Source organism: Haliotis cracherodii, unplaced genomic scaffold, assembly GCF_022045235.1.
Source record: "Haliotis cracherodii isolate W230 unplaced genomic scaffold, xgHalCrac1.p SCAF_2, whole genome shotgun sequence".
NCBI classification, from domain to species: domain Eukaryota; kingdom Metazoa; phylum Mollusca; class Gastropoda; order Lepetellida; family Haliotidae; genus Haliotis; species Haliotis cracherodii.
This window is the reverse complement of record NW_027266275.1, coordinates 16,635,472-16,657,945: the sequence shown is the minus strand read 5'-3', so window position 1 is coordinate 16,657,945 and position 22,474 is coordinate 16,635,472. Positions and strand designations below refer to the sequence as shown.

The window sequence follows — 22,474 nt, the reverse complement described above, 5'->3', positions numbered from 1 at the left end:
TGTTCACTGCAACGGTATGGCATGAGAAGATATGGAAGGTGATCATCCCAATCCAAAGGTTCTTGCTGGACATAAATAAATAGCATTTGCTTAAGCGTACAATTAAAACGTTCTATCATCCCATCAGATTTGGGTCGGTACGGTATAGTTCTGGTCTTTTCTATTCCCAACAATGCACAGATTTCTGCAAATAGATTGGACTCAAACTCCCTTCCCTGATCAGTATGCACCTGTAAAGGGCAGCCAATACGACAGAATACTTCTGAGATCAGCTTATCAGCAACAGTCATGGCAGTATGGTTTGGGATTGCAAAGGCCTCTTTCCACTTTGTGAAATAATCCCCAACAACCATAATATATTCATTGCCCTGTCGACTGATTGGTAATGAACCCATAATATCAATGGCAATGCATTCAACTGGAGAGCGAACTTGAAACTGTCTCAATCGTGATTTGCCCTTCCCCGGACCAGGTTTGCATCTAGCGCAAAATAGGCACGCTTTACACCAAGATTTGATGTCCTTTGACATGTCTGGCCAATAAAACCTAGACTTGATAGATTGCAGTGTTTTGTCTCTGCCAAAATGACCTGCTGACCTATTACTATGCAGATGTTGAAATATGTTATCTCTAACCATGGCTGGAGCAACCAACTGTAACCGGGGACCAAAGAAGTCAGATTCTATTTTGCGGTACAACAGTCCATTTTGAATAACTAGGCTATCCCACTGACCCCAAAGACATTTAGCCTCTGCAGACAAATCTACAATTTCTGCTCTGGAGGGTCTATCTGTACTTGTTTTCAGTAACTCCAAAATTGGACCTATACCCTTGTCAGCTTTCTGTCCTCCTAATATCTCATCTCTCGTCCAGATTGGTAACCAATTAGGAACACTAGCAGAGTTTTCCATAGAGGTATGCGATGGGATATGCCCACCTTCTGCGGAACGATCACTACAGTTAGCTGTTGCACTATCGCTAATGGAAAGTGGAGAAATTCTGGCGGAGTCCATGACCTGAGAGTGGGAACCATCATTTTTAGAAATACTGTCCACCATCCCAGTGTGTAACACCTGACATGTTCTAGTTTTAACTGATGACTGATGACAGTCATTTGAAGAGCATGAAGCACATTCCAAACATTCCTCAAACCCACACTTTCTAACTGGTTTACGTGATAAGCTATCAGCATTTTGATGTTTGGTGCACGCTCGATACTGGATTTCAAAACTATATGTCTCAATGATACTTAACCATCTTGCTAGAATTCCTTCAGGATCCCTGAAGTTTTTCAACCATATCAGTGGTGTATGATCTGTTCGTATCAGGAATTTTCGACCATACAAGTAGTGTCGAAATGATTCAGAAAAGTGACTACTGCTAACAATTCTCTCTTGGTGGTGCAATAATTTCTTTGTGCCGGACCAAGAGTTTTACTAGCATAAGCTAAGACCTTTTCTTTCCCATTCTGCACTTGTGAGAGAACAGCTCCCATACCGTATGCACTAGCATCCGTATCAAGTATAAACAGACCTTCATCCTGAGGAAATGCCAGTACTGGAGCATCTAATAAACATTGTTTCAACTGACAAAAAGCACTATCACATTCCTCAGTCCAAATGAAAGGAACACCCTTCCGTGATAGTCTATTCAAAGGAAAAGCTATGTCTGAGAACTTTGGTACAAATTGTCGATAATAACCAACGAGTCCTAGAAAGCTATGGACCTCTGTTCGGTTTCAGGTTTGGGCCAGGTATTGACAGAACTAGTCTTTTCAGGATAACATCTTATCCCTTCTGCTGAAACTATATGTCCCAAAAATGAAACTTCAGTTTGAAAGAGTGTACACTTCTTGGGTTTGAGTTTCAAATTTGCTAGCCGTAACTGCGTAAATACCATCTTTAGATTTTCCAATGCACTACTAAAATCTGGGCCAAAGATGATCACGTCATCCAGCAAAGACATTTCATCCACCTTAATTTTCCTAACACTCTATCCATAAGCCTTTCAAATGTAGCCGGTGCATTTGTTAACCCAAAAGGCATGACATTGAAATGGTATAATCCTACATGTGTAGCAAAAGCAGTTTTGTGTTTATCTCTAGGATCCATCTTTACCTGCCAATATCCGCTTGCTAAATCCAAAGTGCTGAACCACTTAGCACCCCCTAAAGTTTCCAATGTCTCATCAATACGAGGTAACGGATAAGTGTCCCTCTTACTGACAGAGTTCAGTTTCCTAAAGTCAACACAAAATCTACAGGAACCATCTTTCTTGGTCACTAAACAAACTGGCGCTGACCATGGACTGTTGCTAGCCTCTATGACACCATGAGCTATCATCTTATCAACTTCTTCTTCAATCACTTGTTTCCTACTTAAAGGTACCCTTCTAGCTGGAAGTTTGATGGGAATCGCCCCAGATGTATCTATTGTGTGGGTAACCACATTTGTTTGTCCTAAAGATCCATCTTCTCCTACAAAAACATCCTCATACTCTAACACTCACTGAGTCAATGCTAATTTCTGCTCAGCGGTAAGCTCATTAAAACTACTGTCTATCAAAGGCTGCAAATGAGGAGGTAACTCCTTTTTGACAGATTTCTGCGGTTGATCTCCACAACACTCAACTACCTGACTGACACTACTAACAGTACCTATTAGTGATGAACTGTTCAAAGAAACTCCCTTATTACTAAGGTTTAAGACTGACACTATGACTGTCATCTTTAGGCTTGACTAAACTTTTAGCCACGAAAATGCCTCTACTGCGTAACTGGTCATTTGGCTCAATCAAACCATACTCTGAAGAAAAGGGACCCATTAGCCTACATTCAATGAACTTTTCCGAAACTTCAGGTACAGTGACCTTGTCAGCAACTTGTATGCGAGAACAGTTGTAAGTTTTCTGTTTATGCAACTTCAATTTGCCTTGTGAAGTTTTAAGAATCTTACGCCTAATCATAATGTCACAGTCATAGGTCACCAGGAAATCCAAGCCAATAATACTACTCAAATGTCCTAGGTCTGCAACAACAAACTCTTGCACAAACTGTGCACTACCAACAGTAAACTCAAATGTTGCACAACCATAGACATTCACCGGACTACCCGTAGCTGTTAAAATTTTCTATATCAACCTTGCTGAATGTAACACCTTCTAGGCCTAATCTCAGAAAATCTTGGTATGACAACAATGAAACAGGAGAACCTGTATCTACCAATAGTTTACAAGGTACCTGCCTTAATTCAACATCTAGAAAAAGACAAGATTTCCCATTGGTATCAGCGTGTAACACTACCTGTTCTCGTACATCAGAACTACTAATGTCATGTTGTGAGGATAACACTGTCGTACTTCCTTCAGTAGGCCTAACATTTTGTTCTAACCCAGCTGAAATCTCGGCCTGGATCCCAGCCTGACTCAGTTTCCCAAGTTAGTCCCTACAGATCCTTTAGATCCATTGGATCAGAAGATCCAGGTAAACCCAACTTAGCCAAATCAGGACATTTGTCCCTTAGATGTCCAGGATCTTGAAAAATGAAACAACAAAATTTCCTAGATTTCTGTGGGACTCTAGTACACTTTTCCAACCGCTGATCTATCAATTTGCTAACTGCATCCACAGTTAAACCTTCGTCAGTACTTGTGTGAGATACTACAGCAACCCTATCGGAAGTTTCTGGCTTTTTGCTTCTATTTCCCTCAACTGCATCGTATTCAATACCGTGTGCTATTGCTTCCTCTAAAGTTTGCAGATGAGCGAAAGCAATATGCTTCTTCATATTGAAGTTTGTCAATCCTGTCAGAAATTTATCAATCACGTGCAACTCTAGTGAGGCAAAGATGGCTTCCGGATATGCCAGAAGTGCTAATCTGCGTAACTGATACCCAAAGTCAGTTACTGACTCGTCCCTTCCTTGCCTACAGTTTCTAAACTCAGATCTGAAAGCTACACTTCTTTCCTTTGGATTAAATCTCTGTGTAAGCACACTTTTTATGACATTGTAATCACTCAACTGCATTAGTGTAAGGCTACTGAGCAACTTTTGTGCACTTCCTCGTAAACACATGGTCAATTGCTGTGCTTTCTCACCACTAGTCCACCCATTCCATGCAGCAACTTGTTCAAAATGAACTAAAAAATCTTGCCAACGCACGTTTTACCATCAAAAACATCTGGTTGAACTTCCCGACGGATGGGTTTAGTCAAATATGGTTGAACAAACGGAGAACTAGTGTCACTTTGAAAAATTGTATCACCTGCCAAACTGGAATCTAGCAAAGAACCATTACCAGACAGGCCAAAAGCAACTCCAGCTGCAGAGGATGACCTCTGCCTGTACTGCGAAAAATCTACTGGGGCCCTTGGCTTATCTACGTTTTGATTACGTGTACCAAAATGTACTGAACGATTTTCCTGTCTACTGACCCCATCGTAAGCAAACCCATGGTTTATTCTATAATTTGTTTCTTCTGGGTTTAGGCCTAACGTTTCAGTACCTATTGGCCAATCAAGAATTGACTGTGTAGTAACACTATGCAGTTGTGACTGTGAATCAACATTACCAGTAGTTGGACACGGTGTTGATGTTACAACTCCTGTGTGATGTGTTTCAGACAAATCCATAAGATCAGTATCCAAACCGGATGTTTGCTCACCCTGACTTGCTGATAGGGAAAATAATGCACGAGTTTCCTCAGTCATCATATTTCACAACTAAATCCTGACAGAAGAATAAAGATTTTCCACACAAACATAACAATATGGCCTTGTTTGTTCAGAAGAAAAAATCAAATCTACAACAAGTTTATCTGGCAAAAAACCCCAAAAGAACTAGACTATTTCATTTCAGCATTGTCAAGATCACATGCCAAATCCGGGTCACGGCACCAAATCTGTAATAGGCGCCCTCTGGCGGGCTGCCCAGTGACAGGATTGCAATCAGAGAGTACTAAGTTCGAACCCTGTTCATATAATTTCGGACTTTGCGTTGTGTTCTACTGTGATCAGTCATGAACAGTGTACTCTCTCGAGGTTCTATGGTTGGTCAGGTTCTCAACTTTGCCAAAACAAAACTAAGACAAAATCATAAATTAAAGGATTTATTAACAAAAAGTACAAATTAACAGTAAATCAGAAAAATACAAAAAGAAAGCACTCACACACAGGTAAACTTTTGCTATTGACCTAAATTTCTTTATCGTTAACTGCCTAATTTACTGCCTATTTTCTCCTACACCTACTTCTCCCCCACACCACTATTCCAATAACTATACTAAATAAATACCTTACAAAACCTACATTTTAACATAATTCTTACTTTCCAACCTACCTAAGTCGTTATTTCTACATGTTTTTCCTACAACTAATTTTCCCCCACCCCACTACCACATAAAATAAACCTACACCTAAAACTAGTCGTAAGGAAAACCTTATTGCCTAGAGGAATGTTCCCCTGTAGTGGGTGTTGTGGACTTACTTGTCGGGATACCCGAAACTTCAGACGACTAATCTCGGTCATTTCAGGCTTTTATACCCACGGAGCTAACCATATTCATAGGTCACGGGTCATACAATCTTCTAAGCTTCCCATTGGTCAAATGATAATTCCTAACATAGCGTGCTCGGCGACACCTATAGATCCGGAAACACACTACGGCGGGAAGACATGTGGACCTCGCAACCGTCACAGGGAATTCCAATGGAATTTGACTGCCAAACGTGAGTAATAAATAGATTAATTGACTACAAGATAACGACTTCCACCAGCCCTGCTGAAGCACTGCAAAGCCCTATAATTTACAAACCTTACTGTACATGAAAATTAAACTTACCGCCATACTACCCGATAAATTACGATCTATTTTTACCACACTAATATACTTTTACATTTGTATACTTATCCTGCATTATTTGATGCATTTAGTGATGTTTCTTGACAGAAAGACGAGCTGTGAGAAGTTTCCAACATAAAAAAAAGTTGTTCTAACCTGAAGTGAGAAAGTACCCTTGCACAGCCGCCACATGACCAGGAAGAGGTGACGTCGTATACAAGCACATTACTGCTTTGACAAGTAACATCTGAAGACTTTGTGTGGAGGTAGCACTGCGTTGGAAGGGCACTTAGATGAAGTAATACAGGATAAGTATACAAATGTAAAAAATATTTAGATTTTACTAAATTTTTGCATATTTATCAGATGGTATTTATCAGATGCATACCATCAGATGAGAGCAGAAGAAATCCACAACAAAGTCTCAGAAAGTCCCTGCACGATGACCGGAAAACAATGAGTGAAAATGAAAGTGTGAGGAATATAGGAAAACTGAGTAAGGGAACAATAATAGGAAAAAAGCGTGCGCTAAAATCTAGAACTGACCTACTGAGGGAATGCTAACAGCATGTGAGCCCTCTAATCTGGGGTGATAAAAAACGGAGAGGTCAATGGGCCCGCTCAATAGTCTATGATGATCAGTGACGATGAGAGTTGGTGACTTGTTGAGGCACCACCAGAGGACCGAAACTATAAGCACCAGTGACATCCTCAAATGCCACATCAAGTAAATAATGATTGGCGAAGACAGTATTGGAATGCCAGAAACACCCTTCCATAATAGACATGAGGGAGCAGATACTATTGAGAGCCATTGTCAACGCAACCGCTCTTATTTTGAGTGGGGTGTTGGCCTTGGGAGGGTCTAAACCGGCTGCCGCATAAGCCTGAAGAATAATTGCAAGTAGCCATGAGATCGTATTACTGGGAAACTTCTGTCTGTGAAGAAGGAGAAACCAGAATGAAATGCCGATTCCTAGACTTGCGTTGAACTTAAGATCATCTGATGAAACATTGCAATGCATGTACAGGGCGCAATAAAAGCTCCTCTTCGTCATCTGCTCCCATGATCGACTAAAAGGGTGTGATGGTGAAAGTCTTATCTGGCTATCCTGGGAGTTGATTCTTGGCAATAGAAATCCCAGCACAGCCCAAGATGAAAAGCTTCAAGAGTGCCATGCTCAAAACGGACAGAGTGACGTCTGAGGCATGGAAGTTGCTGACCCGCACTGATGTATCGAGAACCAAGAAGAAAACCATTTTCTTAGTAAGGTCGTAAAAGGATGATGAATGTTCGGGCTCAAACAGATCCACAGGCTGGGTTCGGGACGTGGCTTTCTGATCTTCCAATTGAAACAATTGCAGCAAAGTAGACATCATCAAGGGTGGTGCAAACACTGTAGCCGCAGCAGAAACATAAATCGGCGCAGACTTCGACGGTGAGATCGCTGTATTCTCTGTGGGACGTAACCTTAACCATCAGCTTAGCAGTTGATATAGTAGGGGTTGTAGTAGTCAACTTCGAAGATGATGAGCTGGTCAACTGCAACACAGTCGTAGAGACTGGCGCAGCCGAAGCAGATGGTGTAGCTGCAAGATTGGACATCCTGGGGTGTCAGTGAGCATGCTGAGTACGATGTTTTCTAATGGCTTTCAAATAGAGCGTGAAGTCGGCTGGAGACAGGGGAGTAAAAAAAAAACACTGTGCAGTCCAAGAACAGCGGATGTTGGTCCTTGCCAGACTTGTTTGAGTGACATACAATACAACAAGGCATAAATCAGTAATATAAGCAAAGTCATATTGATAAACCTGTAAACACACAATGAGCAAAGGAAAACAATTTATTACTAAAAGATGCAAAACACGTTTAAAAGAGATAAATTACATGAAATAAGTGTAATGTAACACTTTAAACAACAAAGAGAATGAAGTAATAATTCACAACACAGGACAAAGATCAAGACCACATTCAAGAGGGCTGATTGGAACAAGAATACACCTGTAATTACCGTGACTGAGAGCCCCAAATGAGCAATAAACTACTACATTTTACGAATGGATAATACCAAACAAGAGTCATCAGAAAGATAACATCCCCCCCCCCCCTCCGGCAGCTGTCTGTAACGTTACCACAAGTAAATGTGCAATCCTGTATGTAATGAGTCAAGAGTTGAATATTCTTGAACAAGCATACATTGTTTACCCACAAAAGATCCACCATGGTCGCATCCATATGAAAATGGAATAAAGTGTGTTTCTGTGGGTTTTTTTTCATGCAAACAAATGGCAAATTACAAAAACTTACAAGAAACAACAACAAACAAGCGTACAGTCAACGAAGTCATCTATATCCCCCACCCATTTTAACACATTATGGTTCCAAACCGGGTTACTGGCCCAACATTTCTCTTAGCCCATGTCCAAATAGCTGCAATGGAAATTCTAAAATAAACATTTCAAAAACTCCTTAATATCAAATGGCACCAGTTCAGTATGTGCTTTATATATTGACATGCAATGTTTGGCAAGGAAATATTTAATAGTTTATTTGTTATACTCCATAAGTGAACCCACCCTATAATAAAACTTAAATCTAACTTGTTGCCATGGAAACGTAAAAAATAAAAATAGATAAAATTCCTAAATAGCAAAAGGCACTAGTTCAGTATGTGCCTGGTAGACATGCAAAGTTTTGTAAGAAAGTATTAAACAGTTTTTGAGTTACGCTCCAGAAACGAACACCACCCTTATAGAACCTTGGTCCAACTTGTTACCATGGAAATGTAAAAAATTAAGATTTCTAAAATTCCTACATAGCAAAAGGCACCAGTTCAGCATAAGTCTGACAGACATGCAAAGTTTTGTCAGAAAGTATTGAATGGGTTTTGAGTTATGCTTCATAGACGAACTCTACCCCATAGAACCTAAGTCCAACTTGTTGTCATGGAAACATAAAAAATAAAGAATTCTAAAATTCCTAATAGCAAAAGGCACCAGTATATGCCTGTTAGACATGCAAAGTTTTGTAAGAAAGTATTTAACAGTTTTTGAGTTATGCTCTGGAATCGAACTCTACCCTAAAGAAGCTAAGTCCATCTTGTTGCAATGGAAATGTAAAACATATAAACATTTCTGAAATTCCAAAATAGCAAAAGGCACAACTTCACCACTTAAGTGATATAAATGCAAAGTTTGATGAAGAAATATTTAACGGCTTTCGAGTTCTGCTCCGGAAACAATCCAGACAAACGGACAGACAGACGGACGGACGGACATGCCCATAGCTATATCCCCCCTGCTTATAAGCACAAACCATAGACAACAACACAATGTGATATTGATAAACAAGAGATGATGATAACTGTAAATCTTTTTTCTCAAAAGACACGTCTCTTGTGCTTTTATGTGACGTCACTACTTTCCGGTAACGCGGAAGCTGTGCGACGGTACTACCGCACTTCAGGTTGGAACAACTTTCTTTTACAGCTGAATCTCTCACAGTTTGTCTTTCTGACAAAAACAGTAGTAAATGCATTAAGGAGTAATGCAGGATAAGTTAGAAAGTTATACCTTTTCAAACCTGAAACATATCTTTAGGCATTTTCATTTATTTAACCAAAATGTGTTGATAATCCACATGTTTCAGTACAGCTGACTTTCATTCACTGGCTTTTAAAAGGAAATGAATGAAAACAAAACTCTTAAAAAAATAGGGGAAACTTGGAAATAACTTAAAATATCCAAAATTGAAAGAGACATTAGTTTCTAGTAATAGTTCTATGATGATAATGAATGAATTGGGAACAAATAACTACTGGTAGTGAAATATGACAGCAGATGTAACAACTGCCACTGATTTCGAAGGTTGATAGGGGTTAAGATTGGAAATTTCAAAACTCAGTTTTTTGTTATCAGTAGTGTGTAATACCACCATGATTAATCAAACATTCATTCATACTGCATATGCGTCTCCCAATGATGATTTGAAGGAGTCAGCCCCACTCCTATTGCAGTGCCTGGCTAAGTTCAGACCAATGTGATCGGCAGCCTATGACACTGACACACACTTCTTCCAATCATGTCCCTGACGTGTTCAAAGGGACAAAGGTCTGGGTTCATTGCTGGTGATGACTGATAGATGTAAATATCAAGCTATGAAATTCAGAAATGATATCCAAAGCAATCTTATCATCCAAATAATTCGAAATCTACACAGGCATTCACTTTGGGGTGATATCAAACAATAACCATCCTTTGCCTCAAAATGCATATTTCCAAATAACGATATCCAATGAGATTCCACCATTCTTTTTGACTGGGTTTATGTTTGAGAAATTTATTAACATGTGCCCTTTGTAATATCAAAATCTTCACAGATCATGGGTAACCAATTAGTGTTCAGAAGTGCGTACAGATATTGCCTCAAAGTACTTTTCTGTTGTCCATACAGATGGTAGCCTAGTCTTTTGCGGTGCTCACTTCTGTTAACAAGCAAATTGACGCACATAGCAGAAAAACCCTATACCGGGTGGTGTCAGACAACAGGGCAGAAGTCAGAGCCTAGTTTTCCTTTGTATGGTACTCGACAACTGACACCACCATAGGAGTGCTAGCATACAATTTTCTGTTCTAGTTAAAAGACGAATTTGCCTAAAGAATGACTCAAGGGACCAGGGGAATGTTCCACTAACACATATTTCTACTTACACTATAGTTCCAGTTAACCCGTTTCAAATGATCATAAATAAAGGAAACAGTTGGGATCGCTTCTTATCTGTATTGTTTCTAGTTATTTGGTTTAACAAGATAAACCAGATGCAATTGTATATCTACCCTCATGCAATGCAGTCTTGGATGTCTGCAGTTTTCTGTTATCTTCCTGGGAGGAAATTCATTTGACAGCTTGACAGTTTTGCACATTTGGCACTTCATTTTCACAGCAAACAGTAACCTGAAATAAAACACAAATAAGAACAATCATAAATGATTTTGTATTTTAAAACTTATCAAGAATGTATTTTTGGTAAAGTCATTTAGCATAGTGACATTGAATACAAACAGTGAAGTCTTGAACAAACTTGGCTCTTCTTGTAGATGTTACTTTCACACAAAGTTAAAGCCATATGATTTTTTGCGATATTTAAAAAAAAAAAACTTAGAATAAAATCACATTGATTTAAATAAGATACATGTTTTCATAAGAAGGAACTGACATGACAAATGTCACCTTCAGGAGTCAAACATTATCAGAGGATAAGATATTTAAGGGCATGGTAATGGGTAATGGGTAATGGTCTTTCAACTGCAGAGATCAGTGTCTGGGTTAAAGTAGTCCAGAACAAAAAGGAGACCCATCCTTGAAGTGCTGTAGGTCCCTAAGACTTGCATTGGCTTTGACCAGTCAAACTAACAAATTGGCAAAAAATGCTGGCCTGCTATCCATGGATAGTTTGGGCCTGTTGAATTTCTTTTTCTATTTTCTCCAATATCAAAAGGTGCCCTGCCTGGACCATCTTACCAACAGCCTCTCCCAATGTCAGTGGAACCTTTCTTTTTGTAACCAAAGCAACCATATGCAAAAACCTACATGCCATTGCTCCTGAATGTACACAGTTATTATATGAAACATGGTGGCAGGCTAGTGTTTGTAGGGGTCTGCACCCATTTTGATTTTTATTGCCCATGACAGCATTTCACTTTGGTGGCACCCACTATTATACCATTAAGGACAAAATGAAACACAATGACACATACATGTAAGGCCCTACCAAAAACTACAGCAATGCCAAATTGCAATACATTTTGAAAAAGAATTGGCCGATTAATTGCCATTAATCTGATCATTTATGCAAAGTTTCAGTTCCACAGGACTTGTAGTTACAGAAGAGATGCATTAATATGGTAAAAACAGATATATGTGAGAGTCAAAGGTCTTAACTGGAACAAATATCAAACTATACTCACATACATATATGATATTTTGAAAACCACCTACTTGCCTATCTAATTTCTTAATGATACATGCAGTTATGGCAAAAACTTTTACGTTCAACTTGAGCCCCTTGACTTTCAGTCAGGTGAGCAAAAAATGGCCATGGCTGAGATATTGAAAATGATCTTCGACCTTTTGAAAAATTTAAGTTGTAATCATTAGTGGGAACAAGACTGAAATTTCAGCTTCATTAATCCAGTGGTTTATGAGGAGATGTTTACAACGGATGACTCATGATTTTCAGATTTTCAACAAACGTCCTCTTCACTGTCAATTATGCACAACTAGTTGTCACCAAGTAGTCTCATTAATACCCATGCCATGACGTCATAATGGCAGTAACCTCACCTTTTTTCCTCATCACCTACTAGAGGTAGATGAATTTGGGAGTTGGGAGGGAGTAATTTTGTATGTAATAGAGGTAGTATTCTTAGAATTATTAACAATGCCATTAACTATTGTTCGATAATTCTTACGAAATTATCAGCAATCCTCTTTTGGAAACCATAATGGACTGATTCTAATCCTACTGAGATAATTTCCCCTGAAATTTCCCTTGAGGACTTGAAAATCAGAAATATGTCAATAATCAGTCAAATATGTATCAGTCAATATATACTACTCACAATTTGATAAGGATCACTAGGTGATATGTGTGTAAGTTACCACAAACATAACAAAAGACATGACTCTGACTCAGAAACGTGTTTAATCATGTTATGAATGAAAATTCATGAACGGCATGAACTTGTATCAATATGGAATGTTTGAAATCTGCAAACACCAAAAGGCATTTCATTTAAAAATGTTAACAGCAAACAAGAGAAAGAATTACACAGTTATGAGGGATAGTCCATCATTACACTTAGTCGATGAAGTGTCAATATCGAGTATGACCTCCCCTTGCATCAATGACGGCCTGACAACGTCGAGATATGCTGTCAATAAGCACCCGGATGTTCCCAATGGGAAGGTTGTTCCACTCTTCCACCAGGGCATGTCCGAGCTCTGCCAAAGTCGTGGGTTGTGCTCTACGGCGTGAAAGGGCAACCTGCAGCATGTTCCAGACATGCTCAATCGGGTTCAAGTCTGGCGAGCGCGCTGGCCAATCCATGCGGACAATTGTCTCCTGCTCAAGGTACTGCTCAACCACCCTGGCGCGATGAGGACGGGCGTTATCATCCATCAGGATGAACTCAGGAGAGGACGGGCGTTATCATCCATCAGGATGAACTCAGGGCCAACAGTACCAGCGTAGGGTCTGACGTACACATCGAGGATCTCATCCCGGTACCTCACCCCCGTCATTGTTCCTCTCTCCAGGACATGAAGATCTGTCCTTCCATCTCTGTTGATTCCACCCCAGACCATGATGGAACCACCACCATAACGGTCATGTTCACTGATGTTGGCATCATGGAAACGTTCACGTTGTCGTTGCCACACCCGCTGCCTCCTGTCTGTAAAGTCCAAACAATACCTGGACTCATCGGTGAACAGAACTGGAACCCGATCGTTCCGTGTCCAAGTGACATGATCTTCAGCCCATTCCAATCGCTCCCGCCGGTGTCGAACAGTCAGGGGGATTTGGACACATGCCCTTCTCGAGTAGAGACCTGCATTGTGAAGACGATTCCGTATCGTCTGAGTGGACACATTCACCCCCAAGGCGTTCAGGAGGTCGTTACGTAGGCTGGTTGCTGTCCAGAAGGGATGACGTCGTGCCTGAAGAGCCACAAAATGATCTTGGCGTTGGGTTGTCGACCTCTGACGACCACCCCCATGTCGGTGTGCTGCTGTACCAACATTTTGCTGTCGGGACCAGGCCCTGCTTACAACGCTCTGGCTGACGTTTAGTGCATTGGCAACGTCACGTTGTGAATAGCCAGCATCAAGCATTCCAATACATCTGCCCAGTTGTTCTGTCGTCAGGCGACGCCTTACACGTTGAGGGGGCATTGCGTAGATAAACGTAGAGTAAACACTCAATTGAGTTTACAGTTTCAGAATGAATCAGACACCGTTGCCTGATTGGAAATCGTGCAATGGTAGCAAAAGCATGAACTGTGATGTGAAACGCATTTCCCATGGCATGAAATACACGTGCACGTGTGTTGGAGACGTTTTTGATTTCACTTGAACACAATATTGCCAGTTATGCAGTTATTTTGTTTTTTTATTAAGAAAAATATCTACGATCCTTATCTAATTTTGAGTAGTATATATTTGCTGATTTAGACCATAATGAGAGTTTGCCACTAACGTGGCTGTATCCCTTGCCCCTGTTGCAGAATTTATGACATAATTAAATCTAAACAAACCAAAACCTTTTTTAACCAAGGTGTAACTTGTTGTCATTGAAATTGTAAAAAAAAAGAAGAGTTTGTCACTAACCTGGCCAAGTCTCCTGCCCAGCAATGAAGTGTATATTATGTCAATAACAGTGAAATTTGATCACACAAACACATACACTTTTTTTTAAATATCTAAAGAATCTTTTTCTATTTATTTCGATCTACTAATATATTTTACAACATTTATATGTGAGCCATCTATCATTTATATATAACTGTAGTATTATAAATTTGCACCTTACATTGATGTAAATGACCTAACATGATTATAATGTAGCATATGTATGAAAGAAATGAGAATATATGGATGTCAACTTCTTTATTATGAGGAACACAATGTTTCTGAGTATATGCTTGATCCACCTGATGAAGGAGTAAGTATATGCTCCGAAACGTTGTGTTCCTCATAATAAAGAAGTTGACATCCATATATTCTCTTTCTCATATGTATGTTGTGTGCGAGATATAGCTGAAACACCCCTCGTTATTGTAAGTTTAAATACTTGTATATTTTCTTTCTTTCAATAGGTATTTTTTCACATTTTTCACGTGATACCACTTACATTCATAGCCTTGATGGTTGGTCTTGAACCCGACAACAGGTTTGACAGGAATGCAGTGTAAAATCATGATGCTAGAAGTAGTGGATACACAGAGATGTGATGTAGGTGCAGAGGTGCGACCACCATCACAGAGACTAGTAGTCTGAGATATTGTCGGCGTCATGTCGGTTGTGTAAGGAGACAGTGACTGATGTTTTTAGCTCAATATTTAGGACAACAAAGTTATCAGTATGACCCTATTGTACACCGAGAGGGTGACTCATGATGCCCCAACTAGAGGTGGTGGTCATAAGCAGGACTATATTGTTTTCATGTTTTGGCTGAGAGGCATATTGATGAAGAACGTATTGAACGCCATCATAATGAGGGGGGCTTATTCTACGTTATAAGTGTAGATTATGATTAACAGCTTACCGTGGGTGACATTTGATGATACATTTTAGAGATCATTCATATTTATTGTTTACCGCAAATGTTCGATAGATCAACCAGCTATGTTAAACTAAGCGCCTGAAAAGCGTCAGTCATGTATAATACGACATCGTAATAATGAGGTGCATGTTTCAATGTCACCATTCCATTCTAATTCAATTGCATTTATAAACAAGATGCCCATGTATCGCTCACCTGGATATTTATGCTATCATGACAAAATATACATTTGCATTGTACATATATATAATACTGCAAATATTTCGTAATTTTGACTCTGTCAGCATTTAAAGAAGGTGGATGGCAAATCTGAAAGCATGAACGTGTATTTCTCTTGATACGTAGCATAAAGATCTGAACCATTTCCATGTTATGATCCAGGATCTAAGTTTCCAGAGGCATTGGCATAAATGTATTATTCTCTTGATAAAAAATGTATACAATGTATCTGTTAATCATAGGGTGGGGATAATATGAGTTTGCATGTTATGGTCAAGGTTCTAACTCCTTTGGGAGCACCGGACAGATGAACAGAAGGGACTGTCCTGGTAGCATACGTGCATTCCTCTCATTATACTCAGCAATTGTACATATGTTTATACAGTGGGGAGTTATAAACGCTTTTTGGCCCTGTCCCTCAGCCCCTCCGTTTGTACAAATGTGAATTCCCACCATCTGAGAATATGGTTGATATCTATCTCTTAGTTCCAGAGAAGTCATTTAAAGCAATATTGCCAAATTACCTTTTAGCCTCACCCCTCAGTCCCCAGAGGTAGGGGTGGGGTTCAGTCCCTCCATTGCTCCAATTTGAATCCCCACATTGGAGAATACTTCCAACCAAATATGGTTGATATCTATCTCTAAGTTCCAGAGAGAAAGTCGTTTAAAGCAATATTGCCAAATTACCCCTATTTGGCCCTGCCCCTCAGCCCCTTTGGGGTTGATCAGCCCTTCCATTTGTACAATTTTGAATTCTCCCCAACAGAGAATGCTTTCAAGCATATATGGTTGATATCAATCTCTAAGTTCCAGAGAAGAAGTCGTTTAAAGCAATATAGCCAAATTACTCCAAATTGGCCCCGCCCCTCAGCCCCGTGGGGGTTCAGTCCCACCATTTGTACAAGTTTGAGTCCTCACCACCGGAGAATGCTTCCAACCATATGTGGTTGATAAGTATCTGTTAGTTTCAGAGAAGAAGTCTTTTAAAGCAATATAGCCAAGTTACCCCTATTTGGCCCCATTTGTAAATTTTTAATCCCCACCACCTAGGGATGCTTCCAATCAAATATCTGGTCAGGCTCGCTGACTTGGTTGATGCATGTCACTGATCCCAATTGCGTATAGATATTAATCACTGGATTGTCTGGTCCAGACTTGATTATTTACAGACTGCCCTCATAGAGCTGGAATATTGCTGAGTGCAGCGACAACAAACCAACCAACCAACCAACCAACCAACCAATATATGGTTGATATCTATCTCTTAGTTCTGGAGAAGAAGTCGTTTAAAGCAATATAGCCAAATTACCCCTATTTGGCCCTGCCCCTCAGCTCCTTTGGGGGTGATCAGCCCTTCCATTTGTACAATTTTGAATTCTCCCCAACAGAGAATGCTTCCAGGCATATATATATGGTTGATATCGATCTCTAAGTTCCAGAGAAGAAGTCGTTTAAAGCAATATAGCCAAATTACCCATACTTGGCCCCGCCCCTCAACCCCTTGGAGGGTCAGCCCCACCATTTGTTAATTCCATTAATTTCCAATAAGTGGTTCAGAAGAAGAAGTTATTTGAATAAATTCTTTGATAGGCATTTAGATTAATATCATTTAGAAATTGTTGACGTACAGACGACGGACGCCACGGTATGGTATAAGTTCACCTTGATCTTTTGGACCCGGTGAGCTAAAAAAAGCAGCATGTGAAGCGTCCCACTTCTGGCTCTCTGCTGTTCGGGTAGAGTCGACTGTGTCAGAGTACTACCGACGCTGTCGTCAAACTATCAGTATCCAGGTTCGGGAAGATGTTCTTTGCCTGTTGGTCAAATTTGAAACCACCAGCAGTTGTCTTCCTTTGTATATGCAATTTTCCGTTCAAATCTGACGATACATTCGTGTGTTGTATTGCGATGATTGTTATGTGTCCGGGTACTGCCTCCCCCGCTCTACATGTATTTCAAAATGTAAGCGCTTGCTTTTTTGTGCTTCGTGATAGTTACGCCACTGTATTATGGGGGGCCCTTTCAGCATTAGTAAATTACAGGTCTGGCTACCTGTCATAAATCATTGAGATTGCAACGGCCTCATAAGCATTGATAGGCGGGCACTCGTTGTGCACACTGTCAACAAGGACCGAGGGCCTCGTACTATATTTTTCTGTAGTTAGCGTCACAAATGAGCGCAGAGAATAACATTGCATTAATTTATCATAATGTACACACTGATAAATCCTGAGTTACTTCAGAATTTAAATTAATATTTTTTCTCTTGCTTCCTAATGATTACAATATGTGCATGTCTTACCTTATGTCAGGGTAAACAAATAATTTCCATCAACATAGGCACATCCCACATGGACGACACGATAGGGACGTCAGTAGAAAAGTTAAGAACCTGCAAACATTGAGGTATTTTATCATTGCATCAATCAATATATACGAAACATCAAGTAAACATGTAATAGGTGTCGCAGCATGGCATCTGGGGTAGTCATTAATATTTTTCTTGTTCTTATTCAACCGGAATAAAATACTCCACTCCATTAACCTTTCCAGCAATGGAATCGCCCATGTGACGCAAATTCACGTGATACAATTTCCAGGAAGGATACAATTTCCAGGAAAGACTGTACTTCCAGTTTCGTTTTGATGAAAGAGTATCTGGAATTTACGGTACATCAGTAGGGCCACAGCGTTTCATTTTGAAACTATTATTTCAAGATATATGTTGAACTTTCAACTTAAAAACTCGAATTTCCATGATAGCATGGCGAATTTCTACTTTATTTCTTGAATTTTGATGACATTATCTCGAATTATTAGGAAAGTCTGTTGCATATTCTAGGTAATTAAAAAAATATCATTACCTTAAAAGGTCTCCGTAGAAGATTCTCTGCGCAGTTTGATCATCTGAATATTGATTGTGTGGTGTCTAGCGGCAGTAACGCTCCGAGTATGGACATGCATTCAAACAATTATGTTCGGATACATTGAACACTTTTATACTTTACTTATTTCTGAATTGTTTATTTCCTAGAATATTGGACAGGAAGGAGTGGGGCTGTATAGCAGTCGTTGCTGTGGTCAGAGGACCTATGGTCAGAAGTATGTGCATAGTGACGTGTCGTGTGTAACCTGCAACTCCAGGGTCGACATCGTCTACATCGCCACTCGAGGGAAATTAACAAGTACGAGATAATATCCACCAGGTGAGTATTAGTAAAGTAAACCACAACACACTCTTTGATTTTGTGACCATGCAGGAACGAGGACATGGTCTAAATTCTAGTATCCCTGAGAGAAAAACCTGCAATTTCGTCTCCTCAACGCTATCTCAGTGCAATGACGACTGCAAATACCATAAACTTTGTCATAGCAGAGACCATATACCGAGGGACACTCCTCAGCAGTATATTATCATTAATGATCACTGCCGCAGTAATTTGCTGTTGGTATATGGCCTCAGGTCATAGTGTTTCAAATGTGGTAGCGCCTCACTCTCTGTGCAGGTTGACCATGGTTTAAGTGACTTTTACCCTATTTTAGCTCACCTTGATAAGGACATTGTCATAGTGAGCTAAATGGGTTAAGTTTGTCCTTCCATCCTAATATACTTAACTCTTCTGTTGTTAAACATGTCAATAACTTATTTCTGTAACATGTTCTAAATTTTATGTCTTTGGCTTCAAATTAGTAGACTTTACATTGATTGTTGGAATGATTGAAGAATGCAAGAATGCAATTAATCAAACATCACAGTTTTGCTTTGTATGAATTCCTGATTGCAATAAATCTATGTTTTATTGCCTCCTCAGGTGCTATGAATTGCTGTGCAGAGTTGTGTCCCTTAGGCATGCCAGAAATCTATGATTGTGGGTTCAAATCCCTGTTCGCCACAATTATGTTTCTAGGTTTGTCAGCACAATACCCGTGCTCTTGGGTTTCACCGAAGCGGTAAACGTCTGAGACCTGCACCACTTCAGGCTTTCTTCCCACATTACGCTGACACGCCGTGATATAATTGGAATAATGTTAAAAGTGGCTTTAAACCCAACTCACTCACTCATACTATTGCCTCCTTTGTATTTATTCAACATGTATTTTACCCATATATAACTTCTCTGAGAATCAAAAGAGATTTCACAAAATGTTAATAGAACATGAAAAGTATTAATGAAAAGTTTGTGTGATATTTGTAAGTATGGTTTTAAGACATGTTAGCAACCCTTGCTTGCCGTAAAAGGCAACTATGCTTGTCGGAAGAGGCAACTAATTGAATCGGGTGGTCAGACTCGTTGGCTTGGTTGATGCATGTCATCTGTCCCAATTGTGTGGATCAATGTGCATGACGTCAATCACTGGATTGTCTGGTCCAGACTCGATTATTTACAGACCGCCATCATATAGCTGGAATATTGCTGAGTACGGCGTTAAACAACAAACCAACTAACCAACCACATCTTTAACCACTCATTTTTTATAACAGAAAGTAAAGGTGATCTTCTGTATCTCTGGTACTCAGGGTCTTTTCCAAACATTTTTGACATCATAATTTTCCTGATGCCTTTTTTGCTGCAAGAATTTGATGCTCTACATCCCTGTTATCATTAACTTGTATTGATGTCTTGGATACAACATTAAACCCGATTCACCCCACATCTCGATCGGCCTCAGATAGTTTTCCTCTTCTTTTTTTTCAGAGGATGACTTTAATTACATGTGGTTAATGCTATCTAGCATCTGGAACAAATAAAGAAATGGCTACAAAAGAGAAAGGATTAAGTAAGTATACATATCCCTTTACCTATGTTTAATTATACCCCCGTTTACGAAGTAAATTGGGGGTATATAGCGTTCCGTCTGTCCGTCCGTCCTTTCCATCCGAGCTTTTGTATGGCCCATGCATTTTTAACCATGCACCCTAGCTTCATCGAACGTGCTACACCAATTTACCACAGTGAGTACTTGGGCCTTTTGCTAGTTTGAAGATTCTGAACTTTATAATTTTTGCCATTTCCATGGAAACATTAGAACTTATGGTCTATACCTTTTTAACCATGCACCCTAGCTTCATCAAGCTTGCTACACACATTTACCACAATGAGTACTTGGGCCTTTTGCTAGTTTGAAGATTCTGAACTTTATAACTTTTGCCGTTTCCATGGAAACATTAGAAACTTAAACTTTTAGGGTTGGTGTTTTGTACGGTCCATACCTTTTTAACATGCACCCTAGCTTCATCAAGCTTGCTACACACATTTACCACAATGAGTACTGTATTTCCTCATATGCCCGGCTTTCACTAATTATGGCAGACCTTGATACAGCAGTAGAGATCAGAATGTAATGGGGGATTGAGATTTTCATTGAAACTCTGTAATCTCCAAACATTTATTGGAGACAGATTTTTGATTGATGAACTGCTGTAATTCTCTGTTGCTCTTTTTCATTTAATGTTTAATAAGTATGCGTCATGCTTTGTAGTTAATTTCCAGTATCAATGGATTCCAAGAATGTATGTTGTGCTAAGCATTGATTATCCCACACTAGATTGCAAAAACATGTGCTCATTTCAAACATAATGCATCCTCATGGGATTACAAAGGAAAGGGCAGTTCCTCTGACTTAAAGCAACAGGTATATTTCATTAATTAACAAACTATTTACTATTTGTTGTTGACCAGCGGGGATAACAGGGGTATGTGAGCTTTGCTCACTTCTTTCTTGTTTTTTGTCCACTTAAGGTCAAAAACTTATACTACTGATACTAACGTCAAAGTGAGCTTATACTACTGTCTATCTGTCTGTCTACTTCATCTCAGACTGCCATCATACAGCTGGTATATTGCTGAGTTCAGCATTAAACAACAAACAAATAAACAAAACATCCCCTCTGAAAGGTGGTGGGTCAGCTTAGTGGTTAAAGCGTTGGCTGGTCAACCGGAAGATGCGGATTTTGTACATGGGTACAATGTGTAAAGCATATTTCTGGTGTACCCTGTTGTGATATTGCTGGAATATTGCTAAAATCACCCTCACTTTGTCAGCACCATACCCGTGCTCGTGGGTTTCGACGAAGTGGTAAATGTCTGAGACCTGCATCACTTCAAGCTTTCCTCCCACATTGAGCTGACACGCCACAATATAACTGGGATATTGTTAAAAGCAGCGTTAAACCCAACTCACTCACTCACCCACCCACCCACCCACCCACCCACCCACTCACTTCACAATTATTTTCCATTAAACGCACAATCATGTGTTGAAGTTTGTTATTAATATTAACAAATAATAATCAGTGACCTAACTAAAAATACTAGTTTTGTAATATTTCATGTCTGATTAAAAGATATTTTCTTTGTTACCATATACATTTGTGACAGTTGACATGCAAGATTTAGTTGGTTGGTTTGTTGTTTAAAGCCGCACTCAGCAATATTCCAGCTATATGACGGCAGTCTGTAAATAATCGAGTCTGGACCAAACAATCCAGTGATTAATATCACGAGCATCGATCCGCGCAATTGGGATCAATGACATGCATCAACCAAGTCAGCGAGTCTGACCACCTGATCCCATTAGTCGCCTCTTATGACAAGCATAGTCGCCTTGACATGCAAGAATGCTTGTTGCATGCATAACAACCCTACGTCATCCCACACCTGCGTATTCCAACAGTGTTGGTATAGGCGAGAAATCTTGTGTAACGTGGAGGAGCTTTGATGTCAAAGGATACTGGTTGTATTATTCTTTAGGTGTATTGTTTTTTAAACGTGAATCAAATTAAAAAAAATAATATCACAAGGACTTTATTCTGAATTGCCTCCCCTGATAAGTGTTTGAACCCGCAGATGACAAAACAAATTGGGCCTTTCCCAAACTCAAGAAAGAGGAAAAGCTAGACAGTTTTGAAACATGTCATTTCACTGATCTTATTGATGACGCAGACATTGAACTCAGATTTTTCTGAAAATATTGCATCTAAAGTAATGTCCCGACGTTCTAGTATATTATTAAGTTTTCATCTACTGAGGTAGTTAAAATCTTATTTCATGTCATAACTCTTATTATTAATGTA

The 22,474-nt window shown here is 39.6% G+C and overlaps 2 protein-coding genes across 4 annotated transcripts in view; one reads left to right on the top strand and one right to left on the bottom strand.

The window, feature by feature from the left end:
- The window catches only part of LOC139468766 (uncharacterized), a 66,651-nt gene extending 48,911 nt beyond the window's left edge, over window positions 1-17,740 (bottom strand). Inside the window, exons 1-2 of one of the 3 annotated variants that reach the window (XM_071250901.1) lie at window positions 17,702-17,740; window positions 10,673-10,790 (exon numbers count right to left, since the gene is read on the bottom strand). In XM_071250901.1, coding sequence (XP_071107002.1) covers window positions 10,673-10,771 — 99 coding nt within the window. In that variant the 5' untranslated portion in view covers window positions 10,772-10,790; window positions 17,702-17,740. Of the gene's footprint in view, window positions 1-10,672; window positions 10,791-17,027; window positions 17,418-17,701 lie in introns of those variants that run through there. The other 2 variants (XM_071250900.1, XM_071250899.1) reach the window with 2 other exon arrangements.
- Window positions 17,741-17,989: 249 nt separating this feature from the next.
- LOC139467477 (uncharacterized) overlaps window positions 17,990-22,474 on the top strand; it is a 55,752-nt gene continuing 51,267 nt past the window's right edge. Inside the window, exons 1-3 of the mRNA XM_071249022.1 lie at window positions 17,990-18,069; window positions 18,434-18,605; window positions 20,097-20,178. Of these exons, the coding sequence (XP_071105123.1) occupies window positions 20,154-20,178 (25 nt within the window). The 5' untranslated portion in view covers window positions 17,990-18,069; window positions 18,434-18,605; window positions 20,097-20,153. The remainder of the gene's footprint in view (window positions 18,070-18,433; window positions 18,606-20,096; window positions 20,179-22,474) is intronic.